Source organism: Akebia trifoliata, chromosome 15 (assembly GCF_017979445.1).
Source record: "Akebia trifoliata isolate Shusen 1 chromosome 15, ASM1797944v1, whole genome shotgun sequence".
In the NCBI taxonomy this organism is placed as follows: Eukaryota; Viridiplantae; Streptophyta; class Magnoliopsida; order Ranunculales; family Lardizabalaceae; genus Akebia; species Akebia trifoliata.
The window spans coordinates 4122003-4143882 of NC_141389.1; the positions used below are offsets into that span (position 1 = coordinate 4122003).

The window sequence follows — 21880 nt, forward strand, 5'->3', positions numbered from 1 at the left end:
TTTGTCGACAAGTTAGGTAATTGAGTGACTCATTTGACAATCTTTTATAACAGACACCAAAAACAAAATTATTTGTAAGAAAAAAAAGGATTCACAAGTATACGTAAGCTTCCTGACGCAGTTGATTTAGTGTAGAAAATTGTGTAATTTTCTTATAAATATTAAATTCAAACATCAACATCAACATCTACAATACCACTTGGAGAGAAAATCTTACCAAATAAAACATCTTATTCTATCTTTCCCTTTTTTTCTTCTTAAACTTTATTAAGAGAAGGTCTTCATCAAACACAATTACTATAACTAATAATTGTCAATGAAGTTGACTAATGGCAAACATGTAATATCTATAACTTTCAGTGTCGAAAGCAAAATACTAAAATAAAAACAACGAATCCTCTGAAAATTATAAAACGACACAAGTCAATTTCCATGCGAAAATTGTAACATATCCGGAAATATAGAATATTTGAAAGGGCAAATCAGTCAATTTACATACGCAGTTTCGCTTTCCAACACTACTTAGGATCAGAGAAGGATAGTTTCCTTTCCTCTCTCTCTCTCTCTCTCTGCAAAAACGCGATTTTAGTCGGCTTTTCGTCGAACACTTCGTCTTCATCTATCTTCCGGTGAAAACTAGCCGTTTTTGTCGCCGGGAGAACCAGTCCGGCCATCCTCCGGTGAAGTAGGAAAAGCTAGAAGAGAGAGAAGGGCGGGGGAATCCTTGTTGTTCTTTCGATGGCGTGAGAATCATAGAGAGAGAGAGAGAGAGTTAGAGAAGGATGGGTAAGTTGAGTTTTGGGTTGGCGATGAGTTGCGCAGTGGCTTCGTGTGCGATCGCTTCGTTTTTAGTAAGTAGAAGAGTGAAGAATCGAAGAAAATGGAATCGAGTTGTGGAAGTTTTGAGGGAATTTGAAGAAGGTTGTTCGACCTCAATAGGGAGATTGAGACAAGTTGTTGATGCCATGGCTGTCGAGATGCACGCAGGGTTGGCATCCGAAGGTGGAAGCAAGCTCAAGATGCTTCTCACTTACATCGATAATCTTCCCAATGGGTATAACAAATTTGATAGTTTTTATTTGTTTTGGGTTTCTGTGATTGAAGATTTACGATTTGTGTTACAATAATGGGGTTGGGTTCTTTTTGTTGATTTTGAAAATGGGTTGTTAGTTTGGTATAAAAAATTTGATATTTTTTTATTTCTTTTTGGGTTCTGTGATTAAGGATTTGTGATTTTTGTTACAATAATGGAGTTTTTTTAATGTATTTGAGTCCTTTTTGTTGATTTTGAAAATGGGTTGTTAGTTTTAGTAGGATTGATGAAGTTTAGTTATTCTTATTTGTTTATGTGTTTCGATTTGTTGTCTCAAATTTCGATGCAATTTGGTCTTCTTTTGAGATGTTTTTGGGTTCAAGTGTTTTGGAGAATGGTAATGTAGATTAGGTTACACATAACTGTGGGTTTACTGCAAAAGTTTGAATTTGAATGTATTTGGGTTCTTTTGTTGATTTTGAAAATGGGTTGTTAGTTTTTTTTGGTAGGATTGAAGTTTAGTATTATTCTTGTGTGTTTATGTTTTTTTGCTTTGTTGTCTCAAATTTCGACATATATTTTTTTTTTGCGGGGTGGGGGGATGTTTTGAGTTTTAATGTCTTGTATAATGGTAATGTAGATTGGGTTACATGTAACTTTGGGTTTACTGCAATAGTTTGATTTGAAGAAGCATCACTTCTTGTTTTGTCCTCCTCTTCTTTTGGTTTTCGAAATATTCTTCTATGGCTTTTTAAATGAGGGAATAAGTTTTTTTTTCCCACATTGGGTTGTTTAAAAATGACAAGTTTGGTCCTTTTCCCTTTTTGTCAATTCAAAGGAATCTCAATTTGTTATATTTCTGTACAAAAAAGAAAGTCTCCACGAATATCTCCTTAACTTGGTTTTTAACAATGTTGGTTTGAGATTAATTTGATGGAAAAGGACAGATGATTTGTAATTCAAGAGATAATCTGCATAGTTATTTCCTTAACTTGGGCTTTACAATGTTGGGTTGTATAAAAAATGATAGGTCATATGGTCCTTTCCCTCCTTAGTCAGTTAAAAGGAATCTGTTTTATATCTCTACACAAAAGATAGTTTGTAATTTTGGACTGATTTGATGGAAAATGACAGGTGGTTTGCTATTCAAAAGATAATCTGCATGGCTATTTCCTTCACTTGGGGGCTTTTAACAATATTGGGTTTCATAAAAATGACAAGTTTGGTCCTTTTTCTCCTTAGTCAGTTCAAAGGAATATGTTCTATTTCTCTACACAAAAGATAATCTGCATGAATATTTCCATAATTTGGGTTTTTAACAATGTTGGTTTTGGATTGATTTGATGGAAAGGGGCAGATGGTTTGTAGTTCCAAAGATAATCTTCATGACTGTTTCCTTAACTTGGGTTTTTAACAATGTTTGTTTTGGATTGATTTATGGAAAATTACAGATTTTTTTTTAACTCAAAAGATAATCTGCATACTATTTCCCTAACGTTGGGTTGTATAAAAATGACAAGTTTGGTCCTTTTCTTCCTTAGTCAGTTCAAAGGAATATGTTCTATTTCTCTATACAAAAAGATAATCTGCATGAATATTTCCATAACTTGGGTTTTTAACAATGTTGGTTTTGGAATTGATTTGATAGAAAATGACAGATGGTTTGTAATCTGCTTGACTATTTCCTTAACTAGGGTTTTTGACAATGTTTGTTTTGGATTGATTTATGGAAAAGGACAGATGGTTTGTAATCTGCTAAGTAAATATTTTTAATTAATTTTGTTGCTTTCATTTAGTGATTGTGGTTATTGAATGTAACAAATTAGTTACTGATATGTTATATATTCTTCAGGAATGAAAGTGGAACTTATTATGCTCTTGATCTTGGAGGCACAAATTTTAGAGTCTTGAGGATTCACCTAGACAATAAAAGGTCCACGATCTTGAGACCTGAAGTGGATCGACAAGTCATTCCTCAACATTTAATGTCTAGTACAACCGAGGTAGGCGAATTTTGCGCCATCGGGCTTTAGATTACCGTTGTTTGATACTAAGCAGTATCATGGATGTGAATCAATGATTTTTTTTCTTGCACGTAGGAACTCTTCGATTTCATTGCAGTGAGATTGAAGAAGTTTGTCGAAAAAGAAGGCAATGGTTCTGAGACTCCATTGGACAGTACAAGGGAGCTTGGATTTACGTTCTCTTTTCCTGTTAGACAAACATCTGTTTCTTCTGGCTTTCTTATCAAATGGACTAAAGGATTTTCCATAGAAGACATGGTAAGTGGCATGACGTTTGCAGCTAATGCATTTTAGTTGTTCATAAATACTCAAAACCATTTTATGCTTTATAAAGTTCCACCATAGAAGTTAGTGGGTCATAATCCATCTTTTTTTAATGCTTAAATTGGATAATAGAACCTTTTCTTTTTTGCTTTATGATGTAAATTTTGTAATGCTTAAAAACCACTGATTCTTGAAGTGCCACCTTTGATCATGAAGGTCTGAACCTAATAATCAAGTCTTTTCTTGAAGACTGATCATCATGTTTAAACAGTTACTTGAAGGACCCAATTTAATTACTATGGATTTAGTTCAAGTTGTAGGATTTGTGGCATAGATACCATTATAAAGTGATTGATGCAGAAAATTAGAAGAATGGTTGGAAAAGTAAGGGTCTCAACTTCAAGTAGGGTCGAAATCAAGAATTCTTGGAGGGAAATCTAGGAAAATCTCCTGAAGGGTGATAAGAGAAGAAATCTTAAGAATTCAAAAAAGAGCTTAAAAACATGCTAAGGGAACATATCATTCAATAATCACTAGTCTCTTTACAATGTTCTCCTAAAATCATCTGAAAACAAAATCCCAAACCTAACTTAGGATAGAAGTAACAAATCACAACATTACATTTATGATAGCATACCACTTTCTTACTAATAACCAAAATACTCTTAATTTAAGTCACTTCTTTTATACAACAATCACAACATAGTTTTGACGTCCAAAACATCATAATTTCTAGAAAAGTTATGACATAGTTTAGATCTCGGAATGAGCTTCTCAATCTATCCCCCCGACATTTTAATCAAATATTCGAGTAAAAAAATTGATTCTTGGACATTAGTAATATCTAGATCCGACGGGATGTGAGAGACTAGATGTTATATTTCTTGTGGCTTTTCACAAACATGGTATTTGATTCGGCCATTTGATTTACAAGGCCTATTGCTTTGGGCTGTATCATCCCCCCGTAAAACTCACATTTGATTGAACACTTTGTATGTGTCCAACACTCCTTCTACAGTCTCTCTTTGATTTTCTTGTTTACAAATCTTTCCAATCTCAAGGAAGTTGCTAAGAACAACATTGAACGTCATAGATTTCATTGTTGAAGAAATTTTCAAAAACATAAATATTCTCGGCTGCTTTTTTTCCTTCCCTTTTTTCTTGTATTTGGGCCCATCTCGCCACTTTTATCAATAAAAGTTTTTATACTTACAAAAAAAAAAAAAAAAAAAAAAAAAACTCTCTTATCTAATTTCTGCCTTTTCTTCTTTCTTCCATAACTAGATCTAGATTTCTTCAAATTTTGGATATTTATTGAAGATTAATCTTCATTTTTTGTTAAATCATGATGAGAATAAAAGCATTTCGCTTGGGTTAGCTACCTCAACATCAAGGTCTTCTAGAACCTCCAATCTTTTAGCTGTATCATGTGATGAGTGTGCTAATCCTTTAAATCTGTGAATCTTCATTCGATTACTTGAGGAAAAAATTGCTTCGATACCTTTTCATGCAGGTAATTTGGGGGAATGGTTGGAAAAGTAAGGGACACAACTTTGAATACCATTGAAGTCAAGATCTCTTAGAAGGAAATATAGGAACATTAGATCATTTTGCATAGCGTAAGTTTGGTTGAGAGCTTCCCAAAACTCAGAAGCAGTCTCTTAAAAATATATATTTTGCAGCAAATTGAGCTTCTATTGAATTCAAAATTCATCCCAGAATGATCCACCGTCAAACAATCCCCAATATTAAGCATGGCTGTTCGAGACCAAGCCATAAAATTGTCACCGTTAAATTTTATGTTGGTGATATAATGAACAAGGAAATCAGAGAGAAAAGTAGGGGGCAAGACTCGCAGACTCCATTGGGTAGAAGTCCAAGCATAGGAATGAATCTGCTTCACAAAGTCCAAAAACAAGGTGACCCACACAATGCCTAAGAACCTCCACAAAACTTCAAAAAGATGAGAAATTAGACTAGATAGGTTCAAAGATAGAGTTAAATAACATCAACAAAAAAGAAACCCTGGAATTGAGTGCTCTAACTTCTAATACCAACTTGATTTTCTGTAATGACTTGGTTAGAGCAATGTGCTCTACTTGTCTTGCACTAATACTAAAACAAATATTACAATTATACCCACACCCACTATGCACATACGAACGTATTCTGCTAGAAATTTATTGTTGACCTCAATATTTCCATCCATAGTATTAAATATCAAGATATTTCAATGAAATATACTGGTATAACTCCATTGCGATAAGACTCAACGTGAAATTTAATCAATAGTTTCTTTTTTTATAAACTGTAATCATTTCATTTTGCAAAATATTCCGGTAATACTAATTTTGATAGCAATAATCAAATTTCAAGTATGAAAATGTAATATTTCGGTGGAAATATTTCAATAAACAATAAAGTTTGACTGAAGTATTCTAAATAATTTGATAAAATTTATATAAAAATAATAAAAATTATTAATCTTCTAGAAAGGACATGCAAATTACACGCAGTATCCATTCATTATCATTAGTATAAATTAAAAAAAAATAATGGTATAATTCCATTGCGATAAGGCTCAAAGTGATAGTTTCATTTTTTTATAAACCGTAATCACTTCATTTCTCTAAATATTCCGGTAATACTAATTTTGATAGAAATAATCAAATTGCAAGTATGAAAATGTAATATTTTGGTGGAAATATTTCAATAAACAATAAAGTTTGACCGAAGTATTCTAAAGAAGAATTTGATAAAATTTATATAAAAATAATAAAATTTATTAATCTTTTAGAAAGGACTTGTAAATTACACGCAATATCCATTCATTATCATTAGTATAAATTAAAAACGACTATAATTAATTAGATATCAATACGTAATATTATATTGTGTATGTTAAGCATATTAACATGTTCATATAAGCTCATACATGCAATTGTCGATATTATAATTATTTGCATATTTAAAAATAAAAAATATAATAATATGTGCTTATAGTACTCAATAGTTTTTCTACTTAAGATTAATGATTGTATTTTTTTTTGTTTTTGTTTGGTTTAATACATAAATTGTTGGATGACATTGTTTTATAAACTTGTTCCCACGATGAATATAGCTAAACACATACTTGTTTGAACTTGTAGCTAAACACTACTGATATTCATTTCCATCCTATGTATGGTTGTTTATTGTAGTTTGATGACTTGTTAATATTTTTTTGGTACCAATTTAGTCATTTCTTAGAATTTCAAAGAATTTTTTCTCGTTATATTAATTTTCTTATTTATTGAATTATTTCTATGAAAAAGATCCATTTCTAGGTTGATGAAATTATATATTGAAATTAAAATTTAATACCTTGTTTCCAAGAAAATCTGACAATTTTGTACTTGAAATTTGATTGTTTTGGTTGATATTTATACATCACTGACATATCTCGCTAAATGAACAATGATTTCCACTGAAATATATGGAAAAAGAAATTGAAATTTCTATCAAGCCTTGTGGAAATGGAAATATTTCGATATGTTGGGCGGAGAATGTCAAAATTTAATATATTTATGGAATCTTATTGTGTGAGAGGGATGTTAGCTATGTTGTAATTCTTTTTCTTTCTTTTTTCCTTAGAAGATGTGTTTGATTCTCATTGTTTTTATATTTTTCTCTCTTTGCTTATCTAGATTAAATGACTTCACGGAGAATAATCCGTTTCGTTTCGACTTCCAAATCCTCTTATTCTCTTCCATTTTCATCACCCTTTTGTCCGAAAGAATGCCTAAATCATCCATCCCCAATTGTTAACGTACCTCCTGAAAACTAAGTCCCCTCAAATACAAGATTTAATATGATCTCCATCAGTCTTTAACCAAGGCCTCCATGCCTTTTCGAAAGGCTCATCACTGTAGAAATTCTTATAAGGGTTTCTTGGTTATTTACAATCTCCCAAGGGTTCTTTTGTTATTAGTAATACTCTTATGATGTTAATATATATATATATATATACGAGTGAGAGAGAAAATAAAACAACTCTCTCTTCATTTCTTTTCTTCTCCACAAAAATCCTAACTCTAAAACTCTCAAATCTACTTGGTATCAGAACTCAAGATCAAAAAGGACCTTAGAAACAAATTTAAAGAAAAAGTAGAGAGAAGAATACTCTCTTACTTGCTACGTTTAATGATGTCAGCAGTTGGTGTGCTAACGTGATCTGACACTGTTTTAGTCGGATATTTTGATCTTTTCTGATTGTTTCTAAAAGAGGGCGATTTTAGAGAATTTTTGAAACAAGTTTCATGCGATTTGGAGTTGTTTTGAGTAAGTTATGATGTTTTTAGTGGAAAATCAACAAAAATGACGAAAATTCAAGATCTGTTATTTTCTCTCTGTCTGTTCATTTCGATCACTTGCTTCTGAGTTTGGACATGAGTAGTTTGGTTGTTTTTTTATGAGGAATTTAATGGTGGTAGCCCTTGATCGATTGGTCAGATATTGAAGCTTCAGTGATCCTTTCTTTGGACCCATTTTTTGATTTTTTTTTGCTGAAAATTGTGTTTTTTATGCAAATCTGATCTTTTGTGCTATTTTTTGATTTGGATTGACTAGTTCTCCATATTTTAATGCTTGCCATGTGTTGTTAAAGAGGATAAAAGTGTGTTTCTTCATCGGGTGAAGTGTACATCAATTTCGGATATCTAGTGGAGTGTATTTCGTGCTCACAAGGTGTTTGTTGTTTTTTTCAAAAAGGTTTTTTTACAATGTCTGAGGTTAGTCAGTTTTCGAATGTACCTTTGAATGGTGAAGGGAGTATTGAGTATGCCTCAAAGTATTACTCCTACTCTTCAGATCACTTCAGTGAAGCTAGATGACCATAATTTCCTTACTTGGTCTAAATTGGTCATACTATACATTAAAGGAAAGGGCAAAATGAGATATTTGACCGGTAGTGTACCAATTCCTGATTCTGAAGATCCAACCTTTGACAGATGGGATGCAGAGAATGTTATTGTTATGTCTTGACTTCTCCATTCTATGCAACCCAACTTTAGTAGTAATTACTTATTTTTACATACCGCTAAGGAGATATGGGATGCAGTTACAGAGACATTCAAAAGTAGGCAACACAGTTCGTGTGTATGAGTTGTGCCATAGTATTTGGCAGATGAGGCAAGGTGATAAGCCCTTGTTTACATATTACTCCACTCTCCGACGTCTATGGAAGAGTTGTATCATTGTCAGACATTTCAGGCCCATTGATGCTATTGCGTATAAGAAGTTGGTTGCAGAAAATCATGTATTTGAGTTACTTGCCGGTTTAAACTCCGAGTACGAACAAGTCAGTGTTCAAATTCTAGGAAAGGAGCCTCTTCTATCATTAACTACAACATATTCCTACTTGCATTGTGAGGAGTGTCGTTGTAATGCTATGCTCCAACCTACCATTCATGAGAGATCAGCCTTAGCCTTGACCTCCCAAAGAGGAGGTCGCAATGGTGGTCGTACTCGAGGTGGTGGTCGTTTAGGGACAACTGTTGATGATAAAGATAAGTTGAAATATGACAATTGTGGTCGTACTCGTCATACTAGGGATACTTGTTGGGATATTCATGGCCGTCCATCATATAGAGGTTCATTTGCAGTTGGCCGAGGAGGTAGTCGTTACAATAGTAGAAGGGTTTCAAGTGCTCTTTCTATTACTTATATGGAGACATTATAGCCTACTCCAACTCTGACATCGGCATCTAATAGTACTAACCTCTCTCGAGGTGAGATTGAGGCTTTTCAGCGTTTTATGGCTCGATTGGAGTCTCCTAGTATGATTTCTACATCAACGGTCACTTACTCAGGTATTTCGGCCTCGGCCTTTAGTGCATCTGTTTCCACTCCTAATAGCTTTTGGGTTATTGATTCAGGGGCATCGTATCATATTACTGGTATGTCTTCATTTTTTTCATCTTATCATATCTGTTCTGGTATGGACTAAGTAAAAGTTGCCGATGGTTCTTATTCTTCTATAGCTGGCAAGTGTAGTGTTATTACTCATCCATTTATGTCCTTATCATCTGTTCTTCATGTCCCTAATTTTACTTTAAACCTCCTTTTTGTAAATCATATCATGAAATCATAAATTGTAGTGCCACTTTTTTCTTTTTTTTTTTTCCTTTTCATTATGTTTTCTAGGCTTGGATATGAGGAGAATGATTGGTATGGGGCATGAGGAAGGAGGATTTTATTTTTTGGATCCCCCATCACGGGTTGTTACCTCAGTCCAGAAGTTTTCATCTACTGTTTGGAGTGGCCATCGTTTTGAGGAGTTATTACAGTGGCATAAGTGCCTTGGCCACCCCTTTTTTTTGTTGCTTAAACGCTTGTTTCTTCAGTTATTTTGTTCTATTTTTGTGTTAGATCTTCGGTGTAAGATGTGTGAATTTGTTAAACATTGTCGAACCTCTTATCCTGCCAGTTGTAACAAAAGTAGTTCACCTTTTTCTCTTTTTCATTCTGATGTGTGGGACCTTCCCTAGTTACCTCATTACGTGGTTTTCATTATTTCGTTACGTTTGTGGATGATTTTTCTCGTGTTACTTGGGTTTACTTAAAGCTAAAAATGATGTGTATTCTGTATTTAAACTCTTTCACAAAATTATTGAAACACAATTTTGTGCAAAATTATAGTCCTTAGATATGATAATAGTGGAGAATACATGTCTAATGGTCTTGCTTCATTTTTTTAGTGAGTATGGTATCATTTACCAAACCACTTGTGTAAGTACTCCTCAACAAAATGGCGTGGCTGAGAGAAAAAATTGTTACTTATTGGAAGTTACTAGAGTTCTTTTATTTACTATGAATGTACCGAAAGTGTTTTGGTCAGATGCTTTCTTGATTGCTACGTTTCTTATTAATTGCATGCCTTCGCATATCTTGGGATTTAAAATTCCCATTGAGGTTTTGTTTTCTCCTAATAAGGTGTTTCTCATTCCCCCCAAAGTCTTTGGGTGTATGTGTTTTTTCATGTCTCTTGAGTTGACCGCACCAAACTTGACTCTAAAGCCATCAAATGTGTCTTTCTTAGGTATTCCTCTAATAAAAAGGGTTATAAATATTATCATCCCCCTTCTCATAGATATTTTGTATCTATGGATGTAACATTTTTTGAGTCTACCTCTTTTTATTCTTCTTGGAACACATCTCTCCAGGGGGAGACAAATGAAAGTAGAGAGATGGTTTTTCCCCAAGAGTTGTTGTCTTGTCCTCTTCCCTCTGATAATGTTGACAGTGGTCACAATAGTGGTGATGATGGTGGTCATGACAATGGTGATGATGGCTAGGGGGAGGTTCCTATTATACAAGAGAAAGAATTACAAGTCGACAATAATAATGGCCAGGGGGTGATTCCTATTATACAAGAAGAGAAAAAATTACTTATGTATTCTCTACGTGACAAAGGCACTAAAGAGAGTTCTCATGAGCCCAACCAAGAATCCTCCCCAAATCTGTCTGTCAAAGGTAATATCCCTACTCTTAAAGTTGATAATTCTAATCTTCCCATTGCAATTAGAAAAGGTGTTCGGTCATGTACTCGACATCCTATCTCCAATTTTGTTTCATATTATGCTTTGTCTTTCTCTTATCGTGCTTTTGCTATTGCTTTGTCCTCAACATCTGTTCCTCGTAGTGTTGTTGATGCCCTGTTTCAATCAAGTTGGAAAAAGGCAATGGAAGAGGAAATTCAGGCCTTTGAGAAGAATAATACTTGGGATATGGTTGTTCTTCTTAGAGGAAAGAAACCAATGGGATGTAAATGGATATTTACTGTGAAGCATCGCTCAGATGGATTAGTGGACAAGAATAAAGTCAGACTTGTCGCCAATGGTTACATTCAAACTTATGGCATTGACTACTGTGAAACATTTGCTCTGGTAGCAAAAATGAACTCTATTAGAGTGTTGTTATCTCTTGCAGCTAATCAAGATTGAGCATTGCTACAATTTGATGTGAAGAATGCTTTTTTGCATGGTGATTTGAAAGAAGTGTATATGATACCACTTTTAAATGTCCAGCTGTTGAAGGGAAAGTGTGTACACTTAAAAAGATGTTATATGCCTTGAAATAGTCTCCTTGAGCATGGTATGAAAAGTTTCATTGTTCCATAGTGGGGTATGGTTTCAAGTAGAGTCAAGCTAACCACACATTATTCATTAAACATTCCAATGAGAAAATTACTATTCTCATAGTCTATGTTGACGACATTGTAGTGATTGGTAATAATCACAATGAAATGAAAAAAATTAAAATACTAGTTAGCAAAGGAGTTTAAGATTAAGGACTTGGGTCAATTGAAATACTTTTTTGGGATTGAAGTTGCTAGATCAAAGAAGGGTATTTTCATCTCGCAGTGGAAGTATGTTATGGATCTCCTTCATGAGACAGATATGTTGGGTTGCAAGCCTTGTAATACTTCCATTGAGTCAAACCATAGGCTTCGTGAGTCCAATGATGAGCCTTGCATTGGTGTTGAGAGATATTAGAGACTTGTGGGCCGACTTATCTACTTCACCTTAACCCGTCTATATATTGCTTATGCAGTTAGTGTGGTAAGCCAGTTTATGCATGCATCAACATCAACTCATTTAGATATTGCTTATAGAATCCTAAGGTACTTAAAATCTACTCCTGGACAAGGTTTATTATATGCTTGTCATGGTAGTTTACGTGTTGAAGCCTAAGTAAATGCTGATTAGGCAGGATCAATGTTAGATCGTCGTTCCACTTCTGGGTATTGTGCATTTGTTGGGGGTAATCTTGTTTATTGGAGAAGTAAGAAACAGACAGTGGTTGCAAGATCCAGTGCAGAAGCTGAGTTTAGGTCTATGGCTCATTGGGTGTTTGAGTTTCTATGACTTTAAATCCTCTTAATCGAATTGAACCTTCCTATTCATGGGCCGATGAGTTTGTATTGTGACAATAAGGCAGCCGTTAGTATTGCTCATAACCCAGTTCAGCACCATAGAACCAAACATATTGAGGTAGATAGGCACTTTATCAAAGAAAAGTTGCAGTCTGGACACATTTGTATTTCATTCGTGCAAACTGAAGATCAGTTGGCTGACATCCTTACTAAGGGACTGGTAGTGTACTTTTTCATAGTATTGTTAATAAGTTGGGCATGAAAAATATATATGCACTAACTTGAGGGTGAGTGTAGAAATTCTTATAAGGGTTTCTTGGTTATTTACAATCTTTCAAGGGTTCTTTTGTTATTAGTAACACTCTTATGATGTTAATATATATATGAGCGAGAGAGAGAATAAAACAACTCTCTCTTCATCTCTTTTCTTCTTCTCCACAAAAACCCTAACCCTAAAACTCTCAAATCTACTATCACCACACCACGAATCTTTTCAAAATTCTATCTTGTTTCCTGTACGCATCTAATTGAGATAGCTGCCTTGCAATATTGTGAGTTTGGGAAACATCTTTACAAATTCCCGTTTCATAGGAATATGGCGGCTGATTACGATCACACTCAATCGGAATTCCATATATGCAAACCATGAAGTCAATTATTTCCATCATATTCACACTGGATATAAAAAGTACTTGGACAATGTTAACCACAATGTCTTGATACACATGCTGTTCTGTTGCCAGCACGATATTGCTCATAATCTTGACGCTGGTCACCGGTAGTTCAACCATTGTGTGCGCAAGATTTTTCAATGGATAAGACGTCTTCTGAAGAATTGCTGCTTATTTTATAATAAGATCCAGACATTGCTAATGAATGAAGCTTAACCACAACATGGACCATAGAGTAAAATGTGCTGAATGATTTGAAAATTTATGAACAAGTATGTCTAGGAAGCTTAAAATATTATTGATCCTCTGTTCATCGGTTCTTGTCAAATGCTTAAAGTGGGTTCTTGCTAGGTGTTGAAATTTTGGACTGCATTGTTGTAGTTATCCTTTTTATTTTATTTTATTTTTAAATCTTGTCTAACAACTATGTAGTCCTAATTGGATGCTTGATATTTTCTTTGATTTTCAGGTTGGAAAAGAAGTGGCAGGGTGTTTACAAGAAGCACTGACCAAAAGAGAATTGAATATGCGGGTAGCAGCGCTGGTAGGTTCTTTCTATTCAATTTGCTTGTAACTAGTTGTATTTGTTGTGTTATTGGATAGCTCTTTTGCGTATGGAAATGTTTTATTTTACTTTTATATTCATTAAAAAAAAAACTTCTTGATATAAATATAACTAACATATTATGTTAAAATTAAACATTTATGGATTGTGCCTGCATTTCGAGTTCGTTGAAGGCACTATGGTAGTTACCTCCTATACGTGTCTGCCACAACGACCTGTGTGTTACTTGTCTTTGTTTTGTAGTCCTTGCTCTTATTTAATCCATCCCTTTTCTTCAGGTATGTTTTCTACTAGTTTCTTTTCATGACATAGTTTTTGCGTAGAAGGGAATTCAAATAGGGTTTCTAATGGAAATAATGGAGTGATTAGCATGCTTAACTTTGAATTTGTCATAAACTTTACCGAGTTAATACTCAACATTTTTTGATAAGTAAAGAGATTTGATACTCAAAAATTAATTCAAGAAATCTTAATTTGATGTGAAGTAGTTCGGTAAAAGTTTGTCAGCATTGGGAGAACACATTGGTATTATAGGAATGATGGGAATATGGGGATGACAACACTCATAATTCCTTGCATTCCAAAACAGCAATCTAGAGTAGCATATGCAAATTGAATTGCTCTTTAAACATAGTGATGCAAATATAAAACAAGATTGAGAAATTAGAAGGCAAAATGAGACCCCCAAGGGATGAAGGGCAAATAAACACCTGAGAGGCATTTTGGTTTTAATATCCATAATGAGGAGAGATTGAGGATGTTGTTAGTATAATTATAGTTGAATGGTAAAAAGTGGAGTTGTGCTTCTGATGTGCTATGTGATTGACACATCCCAATCTAATTAAAAAAACAATATTATATGATGACAATAAGATTGGCTATGCTTTGTGGAGTTGCATGTTGGTCAATCAAGAAACAGCGTGTTTCATAGATCGGGAATAGTAGAGGAGGATACTGAGATGGATGAGTGGAAGACTAAGAAAGATAAATCAGAAACAAACACATTCGTAAAACAAAAAGGCCCCATAGGTGATAAACTAAGGGAAAGTTGGTTGAGATGTTTTTGTAATGTACAACGAATTTCGATTACAACCCCAGTTGGAAGGAATGTGCAAATTGAAGGCTCTAAAAGAGCGAGAGAAAGAACAAAAAGAACGTGCATTGTGATAGTGGAAAGAGGATATGGACATAGTTGAATTAACCACAAACATTGCTCTTGAATGGAGGAACAAGATTTTTTCAGCTAAGTTGGCAAGACTTGTGGAGTGTTGTTCTCACTTCGTAGGTTCAAATTCCCTTGAGCCCAACTTCTCCTTGTTAACCACTGGCCCTTTACCTATATAAAAAAAGATATGTTTAGCTGACCCAAATTTTTTGGGACAAGGCTTTGATGATTATGAGGTAGTACTTTTTTGTTTTGGGGGGGGGGGGGGGGGGGACATGCGCGTGTGAGTTAGGATATACATGCTCCCTATTCTTACTCCTTGTTTATACTTGCATCTGGGACCCACACAGATAATATTATAGAGTCATAGACCATCCAACTATACATTGTATCATTCATTCATTCTCAACATGAAGGTCATCATCATAGAAAATCAGTGCGTTCCAACTTTACTAATTGTACTAAAAAGCTACCTTAAATTAACAGTATCATTCGTTCATTCTCAACATGAGGGTCATCATCATAGAAAATCAGTGCATTCCAGCTTTACTAATTGTACTAAAAAGCTACCTTAAATTAGCAGTATCATTCATTCATTCTCAACATGAAGGTCATCATCATAGAAAATCAGTGTGTTCCAACTTTACTAATTATACTAAGCTACCTCTTAAATTAACAGTACAAATAGACAGTCCACATTTCTCAAATTCAAACCAAGTTTTAGTAAAAATTAAAATATGTTAGAATATATTGAAATTTTGTGAGGATGGTCTTCAAGGTGTGGACAATTCATTGTATGGTTGGATTGTCTAAAATGTTATCCTCATGGATCCCACAAGCAGGAGTACAAACATAGAGCTAGAATAGAGATTTAGGAGTATCCCTAAACTCTGTGTGTGTGTGTGTGTGTGTGTGCGAGCAGGTGGGTGGGTGCGTGTGCGCGGGTGAGAGCCAAACATTTTTCAAAATATGGATTAAAAGTTTTGGATTGGGCTGATTTTTTGTGAGGATGATCTTTATGGTGAGGAGGTCATCCTAAAAAAATCAACACATTCTGAAACTTCTAACCCCCCATCAAAAGTGGTTTACAAATTAATGGTAAAAATCGACGGTACACAATTCTTCAACTTTGTAAACCACTTTTGATGGGGTTAGAAGTTTCAGATTGGGCTGATTTTTTGTGAGGATGATCTCTCCTCACCATAGAGACCATCCTCACAAAAAATCAACCCAATCTGAGACTTGTAACCCATTTAAGACAAATTTGGGCTCCCAACGTGTACCAAATATATATATTTGGTCTTGACAGAGAAAAACCTAGATGGTTTTGACCAAAACATTCCGGGACAATGCCCATGTTTACACATGTGTGTGTGTGTGTGTGTGTGTGTGTAGGTGTGTGCGGGTAGATGCATATTTACTTTGAGCATAATTAGGTGGTTTATCTAAGCAGGTGAATGATACTGTGGGAACATTAGCTCTTGGACATTATCATGACAAGGACACTGTGGCTGCAGTGATTATTGGTACTGGCACAAATGCTTGTTATGTGGAGCGGACAGATGCGATTATCAAGTCTCAAGGCCTTCTTACTAATTCTGGAGGCATGGTATCTCTTTTTTTGTGTCCAAGACGTAATTTATTACCTGTTGTTTTACAAGTTGATGCATGTGAAACTGTACATATTTCTATGTCTGCATTAAATCATATTCTGTTGATTAGGTTGTCAACATGGAATGGGGTAATTTCTGGTCATCTCATCTTCCACGAACTTCTTATGATATTGATCTGGATGCTGAGAGCCCTAACCCCAATGATCAGGCAAGTGTCAACTGTTGTTCCATTTTTTGTTTGTTTTTTTCTGAATAGCTACATTTTTCATGGATAATGTGGATACTATATTAACCAAGTCTTCTTTTACTTCAGGGGTTTGAGAAAATGATTTCTGGTATGTATCTGGGTGACATCGTAAGAAGGGTAATTCTTAGGATGGCACAAGAGTCTGATATTTTTGGAGATGTCGCCTCGCACCTTTCAGTGCCATTTATCTTGAGGTTCGTCTCAATTTTTGTTTTCACTGCTGTTTACTTTATGATTCTAAGTCAACACTCCTTGGTAACACATGGGATATATTTGTTTGAATCCTAGTCAACTTGTAGATAATAACACTCCAGTTTGTGAACTTCTCCTTCACCGTTAGTTTTACTTGATTTCTAAATATATTTTCCATTTGTCTTGTTTCAAATGTTTCTAATTCCAACAATCCCCATGTTTGACTACATCAGATCCCTAATTATTTTTCTGGCTCTAGATTGGTGTTCTTATGCCGTGAACGTTCATTTCCTTCACATTACCAGCCTATATCTTGTCCCTTACTTTGATTTGTATGTTTATGGTGCTGTTGGCTGCAGCTTTATCTTTCTAAGATTCCTTGCCCCTTCTTTTCCTTTCCTGAAGTTATAAAACCTAGTGTCAAAGTTGCACTTGTGCAATGACGTGGTCTAAGCAGAGCAGTTAATAGACACCTTAGGTATCTTGAACTTCGCTTCTTTGTTTTTGTAGTAGCAGAGTTATCTTCTATGATGCTTAATTTTGGCTAATGGTCTCTGTGCTCCTAGTATAATACTTGTATGTATTAATGTAGACATGATGCCTATTTTCATAAATACCATCTACATGGAATTTATATGATGGGTTCAATATGTTCTGGAAAGCAACAACTAGAAGACTATTATACATTCTGTAATCATAATTATTATTTATAATCGACAGAAAAGTTGATGTCTTCGATGCCGTACCTTCAAATAAATTTATTGTAACATTGAAAGGTATTGGAACATAATTCTTGTGAATTGTAACACACCCTTACATCTAATTCTACCAACGAAAGAAATATTAGGACAAAAGATTTTTATAACATAGGAGCATGTTTAAAAATGTATGATACATAGTTATTATGGACAAATAATAAATAAGAAATAAGAAATAATAATTATGCAAGAATGCCGGAAATTGACAAAAAACTTATTGGGGTTTTCTAATTGCTATATTTATTGACTGTCACATACATTTGGCATGTATGGCCAATAGATCAAGAAGTTGCTTTTCGGATAGTGTTTCATTCAAAGGTTTAACTTAACACATGGAATGGTCTGGATTGTTACAATCTTCGTAGAATCTATCTCTTATCTTCATTTCCAAAACTTCTACCCTTCATCAAAATCTCCATAAACCTTTTAATAATCTTTCTAGACCCCCACCCATAACCTTACTTCAATTGTATTTCATTTGAAGCTTAAGGTCCTTAAGGAGAAAATTACGTTCTGAACAAGGAGGCATTTGGGAGAATAGATCTCAAGGAAAATTCATTTTGGTGGAAATTGATTTAAGTGGATAATGAACTCTTCTTGACATGCTACTATGGTATGTCATATGGCTTCTAACATGAGAATCTTTATTTCTCAGTAGTGCAAATTGTCCTTCAAATATCATAAGATCATAAATGATACCAGTTGTGGTTCGTTTGTGTGGTGTCCAGCCTATTCTAGTACCTTAATGCCTAACACCAAGGTATCACATTTTGATGTAGATGTGTACATCATAGACCTCCCAAGTGAAAGTTTTGGGGGAAATTTTGACCAAGTTGTGGAATAGTACATTTTTGAGTCATGATGGAATATTGGGAAAAAAATTATGGGTATTTTAGAAACATGCCCCTGTAAAATTGGCGATATTAGGTTTACCCCCCTTGTAAAATGCAAGATTAGGCTTATCCCACTTGACTGTAAGTCAGCATTTCAAAATGCTTTTTAAATACTTATATTACTAAATCAAAATTTGGAAAATATCAAAATTTCACTGTTAAATCATCTAGAAGAAAACAACCTTGACTTACAGTCAAGGGGGTAAACCTAATATTGCATTTTACAAGGGGGTAAACCTAATATCACCAATTTTACAGGGGGGTATTTCTAAAATACCCAAATTTTATTGAAACTGTAGAAATCAATAAAATAAGCATGAAATCATTCTCATGAGCCATCAACTACAATAAAAACCAATATATACTTGGAAAATGATAGTCAGTACTCCATAACTTTTTGTTACATGTTGACTAATGTATTGAAGGGCATGACCAATGTTGGTAGAATACAATCAAATTGTTACTGGTGGGATTGGATTCAAATTGTTAGATTGTAGGATTCAAAAAGATTTTCATGGTAATTGAGAAGAAATGTTAATAATATCCAAAATCTAGAAGATGCCTACATATTCCGTATTTAATCTCATATTAACATGTCTTCATGTTTCCATATTCTTCATTGCACAATCCCAAGAAAAAAGAGACCAAAATCCTACTATTGGTGTCCTAAATCTTAGGTTTTAACAGTAAAAAAAAAGTAGTTAGAATTATATATGAAATGTGTGGAAAATATGACATGAAGCGTCAAGTTCCGTAGATATTTGGGACATTTACTCGGAACCTATTGAAACTTACCAATCGGTGGAAAGGGGAGAGTGGGAGGGAGAATTTACCAAAAAGGGCTCATCATTCACAGGATCTCGAGTAATACTGAATTTCCAAGGATTGTGTCTATTAAGGATTTTATGGTTGGTTATTCCTTGTTTCGTGATCTTCTTTGCCTTTGTTTAGTAACTGGACTCGGTTAGCAATTGTGAAGGGGTGTTGGTTGCCAGGAGGGTAAAAAAGTAATTTGGTTGCCACTTTTTCCTGCTATTGGAACTGCTAGTAGTTCGTGATATTTCTCGATTAGTAAACAAATGCCATCTAATATGGCTTGAAAACTTTGTGCTCAATAGTCGTAAAAAAAGAGTAAATATTATACTTTGTTCCAAGGTTCCCACTCATTTAAATCAAATTATTCTGCTAAAACTTTCTCAAATGGTTGCAATAAAATTTTACCTGCTCTTCCATATGTATCCAGGACACCTTTGATAGCTGCCATGCACAGGGACGATTCTCCCGACTTGAGGGATGTAGGAAGTATCTTGAACAGCACTCTCCAGGTATAAGTTGTACTACACTTTGCTGGAACTCATTTTTATTTTGAGAGCTGCTATTGACACCCAACTTTTACTTATTACACCCCAATTTCTTAAATTATTTATCACGCTTCAATTAAATATTAAAACACACTCTTTAAACATTACTAAGGTTTGGATCAAATTATAGTCTCAGCATTACAAAACATTATAACACGTTCAAACAGTCTCAGTAGCTGTTTGCAATTATGATTAGGCTCATAAAATCCTAAACCCAAAACATAGAAATCTAGCAAAACAAAACGACAGAGCTTCTATTGGCACCCCAGTATTTACCTATTATCAACCATTCACTTATTTTCTTTATTTTTAATTGGGATGTAACAAGTAAAAGTTGGAGTGCCAATAACAGCTCTCTTTTATTTATGAGATATTCTATTTCCACACCAACCTTTGCTAATGCCACCCAAATTCATATGTAAATCACCAAAGAATTAGCACACACTTGGGGTGTGGCAATATAAATTCTCTTATTTTCCTTAAAATGGATCAGTCACATTGGATGATCTGAAATGAATATATTACACATTGTTCCTTTTTTTTGTGGGTGTTTTTTTTCAGATCTCAGATGCCCCTTTGAAGGTACGGAAGCTCATCGTGAGAGTATGCAATGTGGTGACACGTAGGGCTGCTCGATTAGCTGCCGCAGGCATCGTAGGTATCTTAAAGAAGATTGGGAGGGATGGCAGTGGTGGCATTGCGAGTGGAAGGACCAAGAGTAGTGGAGGTGAATCGAGCAACAAAATGAGACGAACCGTTGTGGCAATTGAGGGAGGTCTGTTGGACAGCAGTTATACAGTGTTCAGAGAGTACCTGAATGAAGCTGTTGCCGAGATCTTAGGTGAAGAGATTGCTCCCTATGTTGTTCTTAGATTGTCTGAAGATGGGTCTGGTATTGGAGCTGCTCTTCTTGCCGCGTCCCATTCATTACAAAGCGCTGATCGTGTAAGATTGCCATAAATATACATATATAAATCCCTTGTAAATTGTAGAATTCGATTTCTCATATTTAATATATATATATAAAAGCTCTTATGTTGTGCAGAAACAGAAATGTGCCTTATTGAACACGAGCTCTATTTTTTATTCTGTTTGTAAGACACCAATCTTTGTCGAGTCATATTGACCACAGTACGCATGTTTTGGAATCCTCGATCATCAAGGTACGGGAAATTAGGTTTGCTGTTGATGCATGATCTGATTCTTACAACCCAAATACAGAAATCTCAAATCAAAATCTAGCAATTTAAGCCAAATACCTCTCTACAGGGTCCTAAATATTACACCCTCCATAGCTTATTTTGGTGGATGAAAAAGTGGTTTTTTAATATATAATCAACATATATTGAAAGCTTCCCATTGGTTTTACTGAGGTTGGTTCGAAAAATTGATTTAATCGGACCCATCGAAGTCTTGACTTTAATGGACCATTGAATATATTTCTCCGTGTAGCAGATTTTAAAATAACCAAACAATCTCTTGGAAATATCATATTTACTTTGATCATACAATCGACAGTATTGTTTTCAATTTAGCACAGTGAAGCATGATAGGTCCCACCTAAGATGTCTCCTCTGCCACAACTGAAATGATAGAGTTACCATAACCATCCGATCTGTCAATTGATTGTATTAGATTCAGATAGTTGATGGGGGCACCGATCATGGAAGTCTTATCCCAAAGATTTGACGTGAATAATGCTCAGATGTTGTATTTTTTAAAATAAAAAGTAAAATTTTAAAGGGAAAAAGTATTTGTAAAGAACTGTATCAAAATTTACGTCGGTTCGAGTCATTTATTCAGTTTCAATTTTGGTCTGATACCAAACTACCCATAATCGAAATCAATTATATTCGAAAATCAGATTCTCTCGATTCTGGTTCCAAAATCAAGATAACGACTAATACCCATTATTCCCAATTCTAACTTTAATACTATATCTAATTATTATCGTTTCGAAATGAATATAATTACTTGTATATAGATTTTGGGATTATATATAGCTTTTGAAGTGTAGTTTGTTCTAAAAACCTTTTGATCATATACTAAAATATTTATTTCTAAAAGGTTCGACTTGGTTGCTTGCATTTCTCATAAAGCATGTTGTAGAGGTTGGCAGCCCATCTCTTTTTTTCTTTTTGTTGCTTGAATTGGTTGCTCTGGTTTCTTTTCAAATGGGT

The 21880-nt window shown here is 34.5% G+C and overlaps 1 protein-coding gene across 1 annotated transcript; it reads left to right on the forward strand.

Moving 5' to 3' along the window:
* The first annotated feature begins 539 nt into the window (after positions 1–539).
* LOC147384002 (hexokinase-3-like) lies at positions 540–20754 on the forward strand. Its single transcript, XM_086425135.1, has 9 exons — positions 540–1054; positions 2886–3036; positions 3133–3315; positions 13376–13450; positions 16090–16245; positions 16359–16457; positions 16563–16690; positions 19583–19664; positions 20262–20754. Exons 1-9 carry the CDS (start codon positions 783–785, stop codon positions 20658–20660), a joined length of 1545 nt encoding a protein of 514 aa, XP_086281261.1. The 5' UTR covers positions 540–782; the 3' UTR covers positions 20661–20754.
* The last annotated feature ends 1126 nt before the right edge of the window (positions 20755–21880 follow it).

What these genes read in the sequence shown, in the direction of transcription:
- LOC147384002 (XM_086425135.1), top strand. Translation starts at nt 783, where the DNA reads ATGGGTAAGTTGAGTTTTGGGTTGGCGATGAGTTGCGCAGTGGCTTCG. An exon ending in TAATGTCTAGTACAACCGAG is followed by an intron (nt 3,037 to 3,132) that starts GTAGGCGAATTT and finishes TCTTGCACGTAG; the next exon opens with GAACTCTTCGATTTCATTGC. An exon ending in GATTTTCCATAGAAGACATG is followed by an intron (nt 3,316 to 13,375) that starts GTAAGTGGCATG and finishes TTTGATTTTCAG; the next exon opens with GTTGGAAAAGAAGTGGCAGG.